The following is a 19,118-nucleotide window of genomic DNA, read 5'->3' on the forward strand; positions in this document are numbered from 1 at the left end:
AGGATGGATGCCTGGACTTCAGACGAGTGCAAATAAACAAACACCACCTTCCATTTCTACATTTTATTTTTAATTGCCTTTCTTTAAGTGGTGATATTTGTGTATTGTTCCCATTAGAGACAATTTACGTTCCAGGCATCGCATTATCAGTCCCTTTATGTTTGCTTAGGGAAGAAAGTCTAATAGATTTCTGTTGACTTTTTTTTTTCTTCCTCCTTCTATCATTTTTAATATGGATCTTGATCACTTTATCTATGTGGATGGTGCCTGTGCTTTGGGGGCTGTGTGTGTATTTATTCCTGCTAAAGAGGAGTTCAGCATAGGGGCCCATATTCTGCCTATCTAAATCCCTTCCTGTACCTTCCAGGGAAACTCATATATATTCTAAACCCTATATATGTTTCATGTAACCAGAACTGTATCCCAGTTCCTGGTGATTCTGCAGGGTATGTTATTACTGGAGTGTTAACTCTGGTACCTGATGTTCCACTGGAGCTCAACGGAAGAAGGCACTTTTCAAACATGTCCCAGAATAACTGGTCCTGACTACCCCTCTCTTGGGGTGTCGCTAGGAGGATGTCAGGGTGACCTGCCCGTGGGTCTTTTCTGCAGTGAATTGTGGAGAATTTATCTGCCATTCTGGACACAGGAGTGGGAACTATAGGAATGGCATTGGGGAATTGTCGCATATCTCATGATTAAGCCTAAACCCACACTGCAAAGCAAACAAAGTTTCACTGTCATGGTGAAAGAGGTACCTGCACTGCACCCTGTCCCCTTGGATGGTCTCTGACTAAGAGGTTCTGTTGGGGTCCAGAAGGTGACCAAGGGAATGACCAAAGCAAGTTCTTTAAGTATCATGGAGACAATCATTAATATTGTTCATAGGGCTGGTGTCCAGATTTGGGAACCCCTAACTGAGACAGATGGGATTTATGAGTGTTTGCACCATGTAGAATAGGGGGCTGTAATTTTAGTTTGCAAAGTATATTGAGTCCTTTTGATTTACCACTGACTGATGGAGTGACCTTGAGCAAAACATGCAGTCTCCCTACACTGTGAAAGGAGAGCTAGGCAGGAATTTTTTGACAAGACATTTTTCATTTGAAAATGCCAGTTCACTGAAACTGGAACTCTTCAGGAAAAAGTATCAGTTTTGATGAATTTCTCATTTGGAATTTTTTTGGTCAAATGAAAAGTTTTGGGTTGGGTTTTTTTTTCCCCCAACTGACTTTTCTTTCCAAATTAATTTTTATTTCTAATACCTACAACAGATATTTCAGAAGTTAAAAGCAACATCTTGACCCTCTCTGATATTTGTTCAGATCTCAAGATTGCAAAATTTGATTTTCTGTTGCAATCCAGAAATTTTAAAAAATCTTCATCACTTATTGCAAGATGGAAAACCCGTTTTCTCCTAATAACGTTTCGTGTTGCCATCTGCAAACAGAGAGAATGCGTCTTCTGTATCTGATCAGCAGTGGAGCCCTGCTGCCTTTGTATTGGTAAGGTGCTTTGGGATCTTCAGGCAGAAGGTGGTGTAGAAAGGCCAGCTGCAGTTGCAGTGTCCATCTGGATGCATCTTCCCCTGCTGCCTCTGAGGTGAAGTGCAATTGCTTTTTCCCCTACCCCCTCTGATCTCACCAAATTAAAGCAAGAAAAAGACTCCACCAGCAAGACCTGCTTCTGGATTTGCAGTCAGTAGCCATCTCCAATAACCATCAGGCTGTCAGCTTCCCCCTCACCTCCCCCTACCTCCCACCTCCCCCATCACTCACCAAAGGAAAAAAAGAGCTGGAGCCAGAGCTTGAAATATATCATGCAATAGTGTATCATGAATTTCTTGTGAATCACATTGGTGAAGCAGGTTTATTTATTTCTGAGACTTTAAATCAATACAAAGTAGGTCTCTTAGTTCTGAAGCTGGGATGGAGTGTGAAAAAATGAGCCCATTGTACTCTTAAAACTTTGGGGAAAGGAGATGACAGCTATATAATTCCATTTACCAGGCACTAGGGGCTTTAATGTGAAGGTGACGGGGAGCTCTTTGTGCATTTAGAGCACCATATCTTCTAAATAAAAGATCTGTAGACTTGATAGTGGAGTATAGCTCTGACTTTAATAATCTCCAAGCATTAGACCGAGCCAATATGTTCCCAAGTCAGAAGGGTCCCCCACCGAACGCTCGTAAATTAAAAGTGCGGGAACTGCACACATTCATAGATTAGAAATGCAAGAAGTGCAGTCCGTCTCCAGGCAGAGAGGAGGTGTCTGCGCTCGCACCGCCATGCGAATAGGCTAAAGACTCGGGAACAGGTCTGTTCAGGAGCACGGCTCTTGCTGGTATCCTACCTCGGCATGGTTCTCCTCTTTGGCGTTGCTGCTATTTTACCCTCTAATGACATGATATGTGTGGGGGAAAAGCTGAGTGATAGAAATGAACACTCTAAGATCTGTTGAGGCTTGACTGCACATAATAGCAGTCAGGTTTTAAGTTCCTACATTGTGTTTTCTGATGAGACGTTCGTTCTGATCGTTTCTGCCTGTTTATGAAAAATAGGCTATTTATAGTATGTGCGTGTGCCTTTTCTGCTTCAGGTTTCTGGCAGATAATATAAATGGTGGGATGGGAATTGCAATTATTGAAATTATTCGGATAAAAATCTGGCACTTATATTTGATATAAACACATGATATGCTCTGAATAATAACAGCACTTATGTTACATAATGATTCCCATTCAAGCCCTCTGCTGTCATTTTTTCAGATCTTTCATCTTTGATGAAACATATGAGCCAATCAAGTTTGCAGCCAAACCAGCTTTGCAGTGAATGTCTCAACTAACTAGCAGCTCAGTTTCTGAAAAGCAGCACAGAGAAAGCAGCTGGTCATCATGGGTTTGAGTGCTAGAAAATGATTAATATGCATATGACATGCCTATAAACCTGTTGAGGACAGCCTTTTAAAGGCTGAAAAGGCTGCTAGAGTCCTGGGTCTCCTTTGTACTTTCCAAAAGATCCTCTGGAGTAAAAAGAAATGTGGTTTCCCATTACGGTAGGGAGAGTGGCTTTTGGAGGACCAAATGAAGTAAGTGTTGACAATACTGCCCGTGTATTTTGTAAGCATGGGGTATCAAATGTTGCATTATCTGGAAAATAGTGTGTGTTTTTGCAATCACGTGCAGTTCTAGAACTAGCATTGCCTTCTGACCATTTCACTGATGTCCTCATCCTTCTCTTGAGATGGGGGTACAGAGGAGGCATTTTGTCCTGTGTACCCTGTTACATGCACTGCTTTCTGCACACTTGAAAGGTTTGTCTTCAGGAGCAAAGGAAGGGGGGACTAAGCGGCTCACCCGAATGCGACCTGGGTCCCTATTGACCGGGAGGCTGTTTGGCATCAAACACACGAGGAGTAGGTGGTGGCAGTCCTGCTTTATTGGTTATGGTTAATGCTAGTGCTTGAAGGGGCAGCAAGGGAAAGACTGCTGGTAGAAGGGAAAGCAGACCTGTTTGCTGACACGTTCCAGTGGAGGGAGGCAGCACTCACTGCACCTCACTCCAAAAGTCAGACCGGCTGCAGCTGAGTTGGAAAAAAGAAATTATATCCAAAATGCAAAGGCACTGGGATAACGTGCAGGAAAGGAGTAGTAACAGAAGTGAGGGGTCCTCACTAGTGACTTCAGAAAGGGTAAGTTTGGCATCTCTGTGTGGGGCGCGTCACTCACAGCAGCTTCCTTTGACTGGTAGCATGTCAAACTCCAGTGGACAGAAACATGGTTTCTGTGTTTCTGAGCTTTCATGGGGTGGAAAAAATTTTAATTTAAAGCAAATTTTCTGGTGCCAGAAGCTTACTGTCTGGTGCTTTGCTGTTCATGGCTGCTCTTTTTTGTCCCTTTTTGCCATCAGATTAAGACAAGATCAGAGGTCAAATATTGCCAATATTCAGGTATATATGTATTGTGTATCTCAGCTTTAAAATCCTGGAACCTGTTTCTTCCCACTCTTCTTGCTGGACCTTTCTTGATCTCTGGTCTGTGGCAGCTGACTCTGATAGCTGCATCTTTGACTGTTCCCTGGAGTGCTAATAACCTTTCTGCTAGGAAGGGCCTGCTTTGCAAACTTAACCCTTCCGTGCACGTGTTTGGTCATTAAACAGATGCCTTCTGTAAGCCTTGGGCTATTGCTACTTTCTCTTCTTAACCTCTTGCTTTATGTGACTTGGTGTACCTCCCTGGCAGACCCAGACTCTCAGGGTTTGAAGTTTACCATTTTGACAGATCCTGGTCATATCAGATACAGGGTTTAATCCTGTGCGCTTTCTTCTCCCACAAGTTTGCTTCTAGCATTACTTGTCTAACTGATTTAGCAACACGTCTAAATCCACTCTTGTCTCTGCTGACCATGTGTCTTACTGAGGAATATCTGAATTCTTTAATTGCAGAAGCATCAGTTTTGGTCTTCTCCAGCAGATGTATTCTCTTTCACCCTTGGATATTTTCTTGCAGAAACATTTATACAGCAATATGCATTGCACCATTTAAGATTGTTAATTGGAGATTGAATTACTTGTCAGCCTTTAAAAATGTAGTCCTCTGAGGTCAGAGATGAGGTGGTTAGCAGAGCTGAATGGATGAGCTATTGCATTCATTTTTTTCTCAAGCCCAATGATCATTGTCTATAAGCTGGCTAGCCCTTCAGTGCCTTTTAACCTCTGGCACCCAATTCAGTCTGCAGCTGTATGTGTGAAACAAGTTGGCAGAAACTCTGGTCGTTCCTGAGAAGACAGAAGAGCACACGTGCAGAAGCAGGTTAGGGGACCAGCACCCAGCCTAGCAGTATCCCTGGAAGACAGCCTCTTTAACCCTTTGGCTGCACGGTTTCTGCACCGGGGAGTGGAGCAGCTGGCTTTGCATTTGGACTGTGCTTAAGCCAGGGTATGATTCGGAAGCTTGCGTGTGCCCATGTTACATGTCCCTCCTGCTGCCCTCAGCACAGGTGCAAGCGCACATGTGTGGACATACATGTCATAAAAACGAAGGCAGCGAGCGCTCATTGGTACAACTTTTAAATGCAGCCTGGGACTACGTTGCTTCTGCTGACAAACACTGACAAGTAAATACAACGCTCGCTCAGTGTTACAGAGGGATTTCATTTGCACAGCCCCTCACAATGCTCTGCCACTTCACTGAAATGTCTGGAGCACTCGGGAAAAGGAACTGCATATTTATCTTGATCTCCAAAAAGGGATTTAAGGGCGAGAGCAGGCGGTATATTAGACTGTTTTCATTGCCTGTCAGCAGTGGTAAACCTGAGCTGTCTACAGTGTCTCTGGATAAGCAGCAGCAGAGGCCCATTTTGCATGTACATACGTTTGCATTAGTTCATAGATGGGGAGTTTAAATCCTCTTTATTTTTATTTTCCTCTGTGGAAAGCATTTAGCTAGGCTTGTGCCTGGTATCTGGAGGCCTGTGCTTTTCTTTTCCTTGAACCTAAATCTATGCTGATGTCTTTTCTACCATGCCTTTTCATGGCACTGATTTTGTCAGAAGAAGATGAAGGTGTTTGAGCTTAGAAGGGAGACCTAGGAACATCTCTGTGCAAAACCACAGTGCTTCCATTGACTTCTAAATTTTTAGACTAGTTGCGTAACTTCTGTGCCTCGGTTTCTTCTGTACGGAAACCTCGACTGACATCTGTCTCACGGGGAGTTTTGTGAGGATCACGTAGTGCTTGTAGAATGCTGAGTTTTGTGAAATGCCAAACCACCGGGCCTTTTCTCCTCCAAAGGAAAATAAATTTGGAGTTAGCAAATGATAGTGTTGTGCTTTACTGCATAGGCACAGTGGCTCCCTGACCCTAGCTGTGATTAACTGATGTTGTGCAGGAAGAAAGCTAATTGGTCCAGTGTATTTTTCTAACCAGATCAAAATTTTCTATTTTCATATCCCTTTAGCAGCTTCTTACTTTCAGCCCATAAGGTCAAACCCTGAGAAATGTGGAGTTCCCCTCTACTATGGGTGAGATGAGTTATGTCCTGAGCGCTTATTGTAGGATGTCAGGACAAGGATGAAGTCAGACCTAAGCATCCCTTCTGTAATGACCGGGTTGCCTTGGGCTCTGGGCTGCTCCTCTCTTGGGGTAGCCCTTCCTCCTAAAATGAGCTGCGCTGGTTGTTTGGTGGGGGAGGGCAGGTTGTTTGTGTGTGTTTGAGGGTGGTTTTTTTTAAGATCTAAATGAAGCAGGTATGTAATGCCCTCTGTCTGTTAGAAAGACTCAACCCATAAAAATAACAAACGGCATGTATTTGCTAGAATGTCAAAGTTATGAGTTTATTTTGTAATGATGTGCTCCTGCCTTCATGAGGTAAACTGGCCGTGGCAGAGGTGTTATTAGTAATATGGACTCAGTGGAGCAGAAAGCCGAGTGACCGAGAGATCAGTGTATCAGTCAGTGAGAGGGCAAATGGAAAGAGACAGCAGGAGAATGAGAAAAGAGCTGCGGTGCCTGGGCTGAGATTAGAGATGGAGTTGTGCAAGAGAATTAGAAGCCCAGCAGTCAGAGTCTTATTCTTTCCACTCTCTCTAAGGAGCTGGTGGGGCTTTGTCTTTGCTGTACCTATCTTTATGCACAGTGTTGGTTTTTTCCCCAGTTAAAGGTTTAAATGGGTCCACCCTGCGAGTCGTCTTAGTCAGAGCAATTTTGAATTAGTGAGCTGAGCTCGGGTCAGCACCCAGAAGACCTGGTCACATTGGACTTGGACAGCTCCATTGCTGCTGCTTAGGGAAGGGCAAGTTGTGTAACTGCCCCCTGCCTCAGTTTCCCCACTTGTTTCATTCCCCTTGGGGATCACTATTCATAAGATCTTACCTGCACACAGGGCTTGGGAAGGTCTTTTGTGAGTGGATTGCTCCATCCGTTGGTATTGAAGTGATCATGACTTGCTGCAGGGATGGGCTTGTATGTATCTCCTTAGCCAACACCTCCTGGTCACATCCCATCCACTGATGGTTTTTCTGGTTTTTTTTTCAAAAGGTGCTTGGACGGGAAGTTTATACCTCCAACAACCAGCTGGGCGGGATCCAGATAATGCACAACAACGGAGTGACACACAGCACTGTGTGTGATGATTTTGAAGGAGTCTACACGATTCTGCAGTGGCTTTCCTACATGCCAAAGGTAATTCCTGGCCCTGCCGGAGTGCAAGGTGCCACAACCTATTCACTTTGTTCATGCGGTTTTGTGGGGTGGGGGGCTCGCTGTATCTGTGGGGTTTTTCTGTGTTAGTGTGGTGCCTAGCAAAATGGTTTAGGCTGATGATCAAGGCTGTTAAGCATTATGGTATTGAAGTAAACAAAGTAGGTTTTGTCTTAAAGTGCTGCAGGAGCTGGTATGCGGGACAGCCTGGCACTGCATTGGGTACTTTCACATCACTCCCCTGGCATGCTGCCCTCAGTGCTCTGAGCAGCAGGATTTTATGTAAGCAGTGGATTGTCTCTTACTGAAAAGAGTCTAAAAGTTCCCCTCTGAGGCAGTAATTTGTAGGAGTTGATGTATATGTGTAAGCTGCTCTGCAGCCAGGAAGGTAGCAACAAGAACAGGCAGGTCACCTTCCTTCAGGAAAAAGTGCATAGAATGAGTCAGGTGGCCTGGTCACCTTTCAAAAATTAAATTGCAACCCCTCGCTAATGCTGGCTATGCCTGAAGTTCAAGAGCAAATGAAGTACAATGTATACCAGAAGATGCCAAAGGAGGGTTTAAAAGAGTGTATGGAGCACCTTGGGAAGTTTCTGCAGGCTCTTGCCAAGGTTCTGGGATCCCGTCAGTCGGAGGGTTGTGCAGTGTGGGGGGAAAGAGGACTCTGACTGGGTCCTTTAGAGCTGGTGTTTGGTGCAAAGCCGTGCAGGAGAATTACTTCCTTCAATATTTCTCTCTTTCCCTTAGAGTGTATACAGCCCTGTTCCTATCCTCAAAGTCAAGGATCCTATAGACAGAACCGTAGAGTTTGTTCCTACCAAGACTCCCTACGATCCTCGCTGGATGCTGGCTGGACGCCCAAATCCAAGTATGTAGATCTTTGGTGGCCAGGGTATGCACTAGTGCGTCTCGTTTCAAGACTGTTTGTCAAGGCTTTATGTCTGCAATCCAAATGTATTTCAGAGCTTATAAAGTTATTAATTCTAAACAATTTGAATATAATACACAAAAATAGCATGTAAATTCTGAGTGCTTGAGGACACATACAATTATTAGTTACTTCTATAGATTATTTTTTTTATGGTTCAGAGGAGAGTCCATATACAAAGGGTCTGTACGCTAAAGGAATCACAGTATTCCTGCAGATCTTGGAGAGTAATTGCATTGGAAACACTGCAAATCACTGAACCCCCATACATGCTTTTGGGGTTGTGCAGCCTGTGTACATACAAGCTGCAAACTGGGTGACCATTATGCCTGCTGTTATTAATGAGTTTGGGGGGCTAAAATGAGATTTGTGATAAACTAAGTTTTCTGGTTTTGGATAATATTTTTTCATCATCTCTCAAGTAATTCATCCAGCTGTCTGAGTGCAGCTAACGCTGGCTTCCAAATCGAGTGACTTCAGATTTTAATTTAGTGGAAGCGTTAAGGAAAGCAGATGATTCCCTGTGATAAGTTAAAGCAGATATCTCCTAGGTGAAAAGTTAAAGCCATTTATTAGAGGAGATATTGCCGTGATATTCTTCAAACTGACGCCCGACACGAGGCCAGAATCTAAACGATCAGCTTTGGGCTCACGATAAAGAGATAATTTTGAAATGGATGGTCACATTTTACAGTGGGGCCACAGAGGCAAGGAATGTAGAACACAGTAATTACAAGTTTGGTCTTGATAAAACACTCTCCATCCTGTTTAAGTCAGCAGAGGTTAGCTTGCTTGGATCTCCACTTTTAATTGGTTTTGGACTTGGGTGTGTAGAAGCAGAGGTGCTTGTTCAGATTAAAGCATTCCTCAGAAGCTGTGTGCCAAGGGGTAAAGCTGGGAGGGATTTTGGTTTTTTGGTTTAGGTTTTTTTGCAGAGCTTCATGAAGCCCCAGTGGAAAGCAGGTGTCCCCAGAGAGTTGTGATTTCTGTAATTGTCTGGGTGGGTAGAGTATCTCAATGCCTTGACTTTGGGATATGCAGCTTATACAGGCTGGAGGACTGCAGAAAGAGAGCTGTCTGCAAATCTTGTCACTCCCTAATCCAGCATCAGCAGTCAGCCCAAATGGAAGCTCTTCGTCGTGGCCTTACCTGTTCACTGGAGTAGGGACCAAGCTGAAATATTGGAAAACCTTCCTGCCATGGTCTTCCTGTCTGGAGAGTGGAACAGTGCCATGCCACCGCATCGTCAGCGTAGTGAGGCTTAACTCGTTCCTAGCATCTTTCATGTCTGCTTAAGAAACACCCGTGGAAAGTGGAGAAATACACAGTAAACTGCCACCCCACTTCTCGTGGGGGTAATTGTCATCCTGAGAATTTTATTTGAAGGAATATATGTGGATTGTTAGTGAAGTGATATGTTGTTGCACATGAAGGTGGAGAGGTATTGTCAATATTGGAGTTTGCGATGCAGGAGGAACCCCAAGTCTGATACTGCACTGGCTTTATAAAGGGCAGATAATACTCGTTCATAGTTAGCACGATCAGGGTAATCAAGCCTTCATACTTCAGTGTAGAAGCTGATTGTCTGCAAGGGTCAGGAAAAGTTTATTTCTCTCAGAACTGCAGAGTCATCTTGGTGATGTTCTCTTCGGGAACAGTTTGATTTCTCTCAAGCATTAGGAAGCTGCTGCCGCCTTTGGGCAAGAGAATAGGTCTGAATAGCATATGGTCTGGTCCAGGATGGTGACTCTTAAAGCACGCTTTAGTTTAGGGAGAGGTACATCATCTGGTGTCTTCTATGGAGCAATTAGACTTTTGGTATCAGAATTAAGTTTTTCTAAAAGAATGTGTGAAACATGCTCAGATGTGTTGTCTAGTTTTAAAATATCATAGAAATTTTTACATTTGGTTCCTGAATGTCTTCAGCATTCTTTCTTTAAAAGAAAGAGTAGGCAGCATCAAGAAAAAAATGTGAGATAAGTTTTAAAATAGAAATAGGCATTTTGAAAAACATTTTTAATGACTTTACTGCCTTTTGACAAATGTTTGTAGTGTCTTGAAAAAAACAGAGTTATTTATTTAAAAGCATACAAAGTCCCTTTGCTATCTGAACCCCATCGTTTAACAATAAATGATGCTTTTGCTGATAAATTACTGTCTTTATGCAGACTAGCAAATGAAATAAGACATGATGGCTGAAGGCAGACAAATGCTCAGCTGTCTAATGTTCCCTTGTATTATAATCTATTTAAAAATAAATAAATAAAAAGACAGTGCCACATTCTCCAGTTGGCATTTTTAAGCAAGTATCAGTTGCTCCTTTGACGTTCTCTCTTCTTTTTTCCCTCCCTCCTCTCTCCTCTGATATTTCCATTTTTTTCCTTTCCCTTTAGGTCAAAAAGGACAGTGGCTAAGTGGTTTCTTTGACAATGGCTCGTTCCTGGAGATCATGCAGCCCTGGGCGCAGACAGTTGTGGTTGGTAGAGCAAGGTAAATTCTAAGGGGCATTTTAGACATTTGTAGAAATCAAGTTTTCATTATGCTTTGCGTTTTTCTAGAACATCCTTTGAAAGTCGGTGGCTATAAGTAAAAATAAGTCATTACTTGAATAGGATACTTCTTTATCACACGAATGAAGCATGGTCTGATCATTTCTCCTGTTTTGCTTGGAGGTGACAGCTTTAACATGGACAAAAGCCAAAAAGAGAGATATTGTTAAAACTTATGGCAGACAATATATGCTTCCCTAGGTTCACGGTGGCACAGTGAGACCTTCCTGCAGCTCTGACTTAGTGGAAGGCACATTACGCCGTTTATTGTTTTGCATTTTATTTGACTTGCAAGAGAAGTTCAGCTAAAAGTAGAGCAAATTTCAAGAAGGTCTGTGTAGAGAAGAGCTTAGTGTTGAGGTTTGTGTGGAATAACTTGCAATGGTTTCCAAACAAGTACCTGCCACACCTGATCTTAGTTTTTCATGATGCAGAGATGTGCATGATCCAGAGACCTGTGGCACTCGCCTTCCCCCAAGGGGAGTCACTTCCCCTTACCTTGCTGCGAAGTGGCATCTGTGCAGGATTCTAAAATGTTCCCCATTGCCTCGAGATTTAGATCTCTGCCTTGAAAATATTTGCAGCCTGGGTCATTCTCGGTGTTGCAGGTTCGTGAACTCTCAGAGCTAGCAGGATGCAAAAGCCTGGAAATAGGATCCTGTATTTTGACGGAACACAAATCAGAGCTGGGCTCAAAACCCCCTCGATCATCTCTTTTCTAGTTTCTTCTTTAGTTTTTTGGCCGCCCCAAACGGCACTGTGAGTTTCCTGATCCGACTGTGTACTTCCTCTCAGAATAAAGCCATTTTGAAAGAGTACATTTGTCTCCCCTGAGTTTCCACTACAAGTGCTTGAGCTGTCCAAATGCAGCGTGCTTATCCTTTGTCACTCCTCATTCCTCAGGCTACTGCCAGCTCCCCTCTCAAGACAGAGCTTCATACTCTTGCCTCCAGCAGACTCACAGCTCCTAATTGATGTCAGTGTTTTTGGTTAATTGTCAGCCTTTTTTTAATTTTTTTTCTTAGCAAGTGAGAGGGGAGGAAAAAAACCTGAAGTGCCTGAATGAGATCCTGGAGGCTTCAGGTGTTACACTTAATGAGATACAGTTGTGCCCGTGCATGACGGGTGTTCAGAGTGCCTTAGTTCCTAGCAGAAGTCTGCACCAAAGAAAAATCTTTTATTTACAGACCTTTCACCTCCCGTACTGTCAGTATCACAGTGCCAACAATCCAGAGCCAAATTACCTGATAATGCTTACAATCTTCTGGAAATCCTGTGGCCACCCCTGGGGTCTGACTCCATCAGCCTCCAGCCTCACCAGATTGGTGACTCCAGGACTGGCCGTAGTACCAGAATATCCCTGGTGATGCTGTGTTTGATTACCGGAGCATTCAGTGGGAGGCAGGGAGAGACACCACTGTTCCTGAAACACACAGCACAACTGTGATAGCCACCTAGGCTCCCAGCCAGTATAGCCATGAATCAATGCTGTTTCTTATCTCCATTATGTTGATAGCACACGTGGCCCCAGAATATTTGGCACTGGGAGCTCCCATTTCTCTTTTAGCCTGTTTAAAGCTGCAGCTCTACAAAGTCTCCCTAATGAGGGTCAGAGAGCCAGAGGTCGTGCTATAGAATAGCAAAGCTTATGATATTCACTAGAACTCATGTGCAACATCTCAGAGGATTGTGTCCGTTCTGGACGTCTCTAAAACAACCATCAGAAACTCTGTTAATATGTTCATGAAATTCTGTGTAGTAACTGAAGGAGGCTTCCAGATACGAGGGTGTGCTCAGCAAAATGTCCCTCTGTTGCTCTTTTCTTAAGACTTTTGAGGGTCTTTGACATGTTTAGAACAGCCTTTGGACTCTCCTAGTGCAGAATGTGATACGGAGAAACATACCCATTTCCTCAGATACGATATCAGGGCAGGAGGAGGAGTCTGTGCTCCAGACAGAGCAACGCGGTAGTGTGCGGGCTGTACAAGCCCTGCTGGAGACGAACTGCTGCTGAGCCAAAGGGGCGTTCATGTGCAGGTGCAGCTCAGCTCTGCCTTCTCGGAGTTTCATGTCTCTGACCGCTGCTGGTCCCAGGGGTCTGAGTGTTATTACCCCTGAAGATCCTTTCCACTCAGAATATTGTCTGATCTTTATACGTTGTTAAGAGGAGCCAAAAATACCTGCTGACTCCACTCCTAATTGTAGCAGGTAACCTTGAGGTGTCCTGTGACCTTTTGATACACTTTCATATTTTTATCTGCCATCCGTGACACTCTAAAGTTTTATCTCACAACATCCTATAATTATTTAAAGGCTTTTAGGTTAAGCAGTATACCGTGGGGTGAGGAGGAGGGGGAAATCAATGATTTGGCAAAGCTAGAAGGTCTCTGTCCAGGCCCATGCTCAGCTTCACTTGCAGTTCCTGTCTTCTGACAAATTCCAAGTTGCTTTGGACTCTCACATACAGGTATATATAATACAAATGAAACTGACTTCTTTCAAAAGCAGTGGCATTTTGAAAAAACAAATAGGAATGTATTCTTCTGGGATTGTTACTGTAAGTGCTGCCAAAACTCATCTTTTGTATGTATGTTTGGAATATGTGTGCTGTTGGCTGTAAATTGTCTTTTATTATTCTATGGCAACTTGTCCAGGGACACACTATAAAACAAGATGTAGCATCTTCATGTGCTAGCCTGATAAAATTTATATGAAGTATAATGGAAAACAGAAGTTGTTTTGAGCTGTTTTCAAGTTCAATAAATAACTGTAATACTTGGATAAAGATGTTCTTTATTAGGTCACATGGGCCCTAATATAGAAGTTATAAGTTACCGATTTAAGACGGCTTCTGCAATTACGGGTTTCTAGGCAGACTCTTAATCATAGTGAATGGGAATATTTTCAACCCCCTAGTGCACATAGGCCTTGTCGCTTTTTCTGCCTGCAGTGCATGTCATCCAGCTTGAGGTGGTTAAGGAGAGAGTGTAGGCTCTGCTGGGACTCCCATCCTGGGAGTAAGCAGTTGTCATCGCAAGCAAGATGCCTTTTGTGTAAAGGAGCGGTTAGACGCTGTGGAAAGTGGAGCTGAGCATCCTCCCTGGTGTCTACACTCCCTGCCCATCCCTCTGTCCCTGCACCCTTCCCACCCTTGCAGTCATCCTGCAGCAGAGGGTCTGGGGAGGAGATAGACAGGCAAACCCAAACCTTTTACCCATCATTCACCCTAACTCTTGGGAAAGGGAGGTTTTGTAAGCCGTGAAGGTTTAGGGTGGCTGAGACATCAGCATTGCTTAGAGACACAGCCTGTGGATGTACTTAATCAGCTGACTGTGCTTGTGAAAGCAGGGCTTTGGAAGCCCTGGGTCTTCGTGTATATTTTTTGTGGTCAAGACCATCAGTATCAAAACCTTGTGGTGGCAGGTGAAGGGTGGTGGAGATGTAGCTATATTGTTCAAAATTGGGGCTTTGGTTTATTCTATTTAATTTTTAGTGAGGTATGTGCTACTTTTTAGAACTAGATTTTGCTTTGAGAACTGTGACTTCTACTCTGCAATTCTCCATCCATATGCCTAAACTCTTCAAAAAGGCCAAAATGCTTCTTCCGCCATTTGCTTGTATTATTTGTCTCTCTTGAGTATTTTGAAGCAAATTGGAAAAAATGTCTAGTTGTATAACAGTAGAAATACGAATTTTGATTTGTCTCGCATGTTACCAGGCTGGGAGGAATACCTGTAGGAGTAGTTGCCGTAGAAACAAGAACAGTGGAGCTCAGCATCCCTGCTGATCCTGCAAACCTGGACTCTGAGGCTAAGGTAGGTTGAACGTGTGCTTGGTCGCTTGTCTGTCCTCTACAAATGTCTCTGTGACTTGTTTTGATGGGATTTTTTCCTCCAAATATGGGACAAAAAGTATAGCCATTCCTTGGTGAGGTGCTAATGCACGGCAGTTGCTGGGAGGAGCGAATGGATACTTGTGTTGGCCATTCGTACAGCAGACACATTCCCCAGCAGTCCTGCTTCTTTTACGACTTAGGTGAGGTGCAGGGACTAGGGCCCAGGACACCTGGCAAGCAAAAATCATTTCCCTGTTCTCTTGCTGTGACCATAGCATTTCATGGTCTTCTTGCTCTGACATTTTGCTTTTCTCCTGCCTGATTTCACAGCTCTGGCCCTACATCATCTCTTCGGAGTTTTCTCCTTTGCATATCCTTTTCTCTCTCTTCTCTTTCACCTTCTTCCAGGAGTCATAGTGTCAAGCTTTCCATACCGTCTCTATACTTCTTAGCTAAATCAATGGGAACACTCCTGTTGATGTTGGTGACAAAAGGATTGTCCCAATTTTTCTGTGGGTACGCATATCCTTAAGCATTTCAAGTGCTGCATTCCTCATCGTTAATTCCACGTCACAGCTCTTGTTGCATCTATTTCTATGGTTTTATGCCAACTCTTACGTTAATGTGTTTCAAGGCTGAATAATCTTTTTTTATTCCCAACAGATAATCCAGCAGGCTGGTCAGGTGTGGCTCCCTGACTCTGCCTTTAAGACTGCGCAGGCTATCAATGATTTTAACAGAGAAGGGCTGCCTCTGATGGTCTTTGCTAACTGGAGAGGCTTCTCTGGTGGAATGAAAGGTAACCATTAATTTGGATCCCCTTTTGGTGTTGTCCTGTAGAATGGCTTGTCTTTCACTGCTCAGGGCACCGCTGCTGTTCGCCACTGTGCTGTACCCAGTGGCACTAGCTCTACTGGTTTAGCATCCTGAAGCAGTTCTCTGGGGACAGACCAGCAGTGGGAGTGTGTGGCAAGGGACAGAATTAGGTTCTGTCTTTGGGCAGCAGCTAGCTATTAGATTGGCTTAACTGTGGTGACAACTTGTACCCATAAACTTGCAAGGTGGATCTGCTTCACCCGTCTTTGATGCAGCCTGCATCCAGCCCCCCTCTTTCATGGCAAGTATGTGACCTCCCTTAGAAGTGCTAATAAGGGGATACTTTTCTAGGCCTACCAGAGTGTTTGGACATGTCAGCCCTCTGAAATCATGGCAATGCTCTTCCCGGCTCTCCTGAAAGTCAGTCATGATCATTGCACAACCAGCTAGAGGAAAGGGACACTCTATGCTGCAGTAGCTATGGTGACGAAGGGTTTCATTCCTCTCCTCCCCACGTGTGTCTTGTCTTTAATAGGCACATAGCAGGAATAACATAGAATATGCAAGGTGCAAATTTGCTATCAAGTTCTTTTCAAAATATGCAATGCAACTGTATTTTTAGATGTGCCCTCATACACAGTTATAGGAACTGGCCAGATCATAGAATCATAGAATCGTTTAGGTTGAAAAAGACCTTGAAGATCATCGAGTCAAACCGAGTCTCATCTGCAGTAAGAACAGGTAATTGGATGTTAACAGTTGTCTGGTTGCTAACAAAATTTACAGCTGCCAACCTGACCTAGTTAAACAGCAATCTCAGGGAAACCCCTTCTGCTCAGAAAGCTTTATATCCTTCTGCCTCAGCTTAAAAGTGGGGCTGGATAAGCCAACAATATTGCCTATCAAAAATGCATAGGCATATTCTGTCAACATTGTCTCATTGATGATTTTTTCCCAATGTAATGTTGTCCTACCAAGGACTGTCTCCCAGCTGACTCTTTTGGTGGTAGTTATGTTCAGAGGAAGTGAACAGTTATAAAACTGCGCAGTTAATACACCAGCAGTTACGTTTTTGCACCACGTATTGCTACTTTAAATTTTGCGAAATGCCAAGGATCTGAGATTGATACTATGAAATTTAAATAAGAAAAAGATTAGGGCCTCTTACCTGCATGTGTCAGTTAACAAACACAGAAGAAAAGTTACAGATGCACTAAGGTGGTGAAAGTTCCTGCTCTGGAAAGACTCACAGGGTGATAAAGGCCGTCTTGCTCTGCTGTCTCATTAGCAGGGCAGAAAGCAATGCCATTGAGTTTGCAGATGCAAAGATGAAAGATGGCAAAATTCTTTCCTCTGGAAAATACCTGTTACCTTTCAGGATGGTTTCTACTCCATGTGCTGCTACTGCACTCCCTTTGTGACTTGCTTTCCCTACTGCACAACTTACGGGGAAGTTGTTGATGTAACTTTACCAAGCATTCGTTAAATATTATTTTGCCTTGGTATGTGGCAAGATCTGCCGGCTTTGCCAGTGCCCTTTGCTGGGTTCCTCAGAAAATGAGTTTAGCTTTGGAGTTTGGACCAGAAGCCCAAGGAGGAGAAGGCACTACAAGGATGCTAATATTTGTATTGCGTATCCCCACTTACTCCACCCCAGCTGGTAGGAGGAGGAGGAGAGAGCTGCCACAGAGGAGAGAAGAACAGAGCCATTGCAGTTTGCACCTTGGTCCGTGTATTTTCCTGCATCTTGTTTGCTGTTGGGGCCTGCATAGCAAGTGTTGGTCTCTCCTGACACACTCTGTGTTCCTTGGGGAGTTGTTCACAGTTTTGGTTTCACTGCTGGCTGGGGATTATGCAGGGAGGGAAAATAAACAATTATGCCACCCCTCAGTGCACACAAACACACTGCCAGGAGCCGACTGCACTGTGGGTAAAATGACTCCAAAATTGTGTGTAATGAGTAGGAAAAGATTAGAGACAGCTCTTGCTATGCTGAAAATTGACATTAGTGGAAGGGGGAAAAAAAAAAGAGAGAAAAAAACACCCCCTCTTTCCTCATCGGCCTAGGAGGTCTAATTCAAGCCATAAAATAAATAAATAAATAACATAAATAAAGGCATATCGCAATGGTATTGGTGGTTTTCCCAATGAGCTCTATCTGGCCAGAAGGCTATTCAGCATAATGCAAAATTAAATTATAAAAACTGGCTTGAATATTTAGATGGAGGAGCCATTTGGAAGTGGTTTATTTAGGCGAACCGGCAGTGACCCACAACGGGGAGACATCAAGCGTGAAATTTACTGGAAATTAGCACCAGGGTCTTGGACTCGGCATGAATAGTTTGATAGCATGCAAATCCCCGCAACATTAAACTGCAGCGCTGCTTGTGCTACAGGGTCACTCGCAGTTGGCTTTTCATGTTTTACTTATTATTTTTTCCTGGGACAGGTTATAAATAACAATAAAAAAAATTCCAGCAGAATGAAAAGGCTGTTTTAAATCTCTGATTACCTGGATGTTGAATGACGGTATTGCTTGTGTGTAATGGGTTTATGAGGGACATTATGTGTCTGCAGCCAATATATGCCTGGTGTTTACCTTCAGGTCCTATCTGATAATCCAGCCAAGCTGATGAGATCCGTTCCAGCTTTGGAGGTTCAGGGCACGCTGCCCGACACTATGGAAATGCAAAAAGCGGTCTGCAGCCTTTCGAGCATGCTTGATGCATCTGACTGCCAATATTTACACATACAGTGTAATGATAACAGCTTCCAGCAGATTTCATGTCTACGTGTAGTAGACGCTGATGCACACTGCAGCTGAGCAGGCAGGCAGAGAATGGGAAAGTGTGCTGCGAACACTGTCTGCCCTACTGAATAATGAACAACACTGCTTTTCCTAGAGGACTTCTGCAGCATTTCTGTCTTACAAGTGGCTCATTATGCTGAGGTTTAAATTAATACAGGAATTAAATTTGGCCCACAAATACAATATTTAATTTTAATTTTTCCATTCTCAACATAAGCAACTTCTTTTCAAAGAACAGTTGTGCAAACACCTGCTCTTCAAATGTGTGTGGTGTTCTTTGCTGCATGGAAGCAACTAGGTTTTGTTTTAAACATAGTAAGTGTGTTAGTTACAGTATTAACAGTTTATAAAGTCTGCACTGTACCACAGCACTACGGCTCAAGCACAGAGCAGTGGGTACCATTGAGACGTGGCATCATTTACCACCTGCAGCAGTTAAATTTGGTGCACTGTTTTCCATTGTAAGAGTGGAAAATGCAGCAAAACTGCAAATAAGAGACAGTTGTCACAGTGTGGCAAATGTTTCATAGTTTCACACTCAAATACAATATTAATGTAAATCAGGGAGGTTGTGTGTTCTGGTGATTGGGTATGGGGACTGCAGGCAGGTGTCTTGGGTTCTCTTTGCAGTATTTTTATGATCTTCATCAACTCTACTTATATTTTACCTCCTAAAAATACACATTCTTTAAGAGTCCCCATTTTGCTGAAGTGGTAAGTGTAGGCAAACTGAACAGTTGAGATGGCGGGAGGGGAAGACCGTGTAGAAGAGCAGGAGCCCTTCCATAGCCTATGGATGCTGTAGTTCCCTTTGGCTCGTCTCTGGAGCTGTGCATGGCACCATGGGGACCCTTCGGTGGTGGCAGTCAGGCTGATTGTCTCTTCCTTATTTGAGCAAAATTTGGTCTCTGTTAGTAGAAGCAGTTACCATAAGAAAAGGGGAAATCCTCTACAGCAGAGGAGTTTACAGCCAGATCTGAAAGT

General features: G+C 43.6%; 1 protein-coding gene across 4 annotated transcripts in view; it reads left to right on the top strand.

Annotated features, from left to right (window-relative positions):
• The window catches only part of ACACA (acetyl-CoA carboxylase alpha), a 111,308-nt gene that overhangs the window by 69,150 nt on the left and 23,040 nt on the right, over positions 1–19,118 (top strand). For all 4 annotated transcript variants that reach the window (XM_069790933.1, XM_069790935.1, XM_069790934.1 and 1 more), the window contains 5 exons: positions 7,036–7,179; positions 7,945–8,065; positions 10,519–10,615; positions 14,393–14,489; positions 15,173–15,308. In XM_069790933.1, coding sequence (XP_069647034.1) covers positions 7,036–7,179; positions 7,945–8,065; positions 10,519–10,615; positions 14,393–14,489; positions 15,173–15,308 — 595 coding nt within the window. The remainder of the gene's footprint in view (positions 1–7,035; positions 7,180–7,944; positions 8,066–10,518; positions 10,616–14,392; positions 14,490–15,172; positions 15,309–19,118) is intronic.

This window comes from Haliaeetus albicilla, chromosome 9 (assembly GCF_947461875.1).
Source record: "Haliaeetus albicilla chromosome 9, bHalAlb1.1, whole genome shotgun sequence".
Classification (NCBI taxonomy): Eukaryota; Metazoa; Chordata; class Aves; order Accipitriformes; family Accipitridae; genus Haliaeetus; species Haliaeetus albicilla.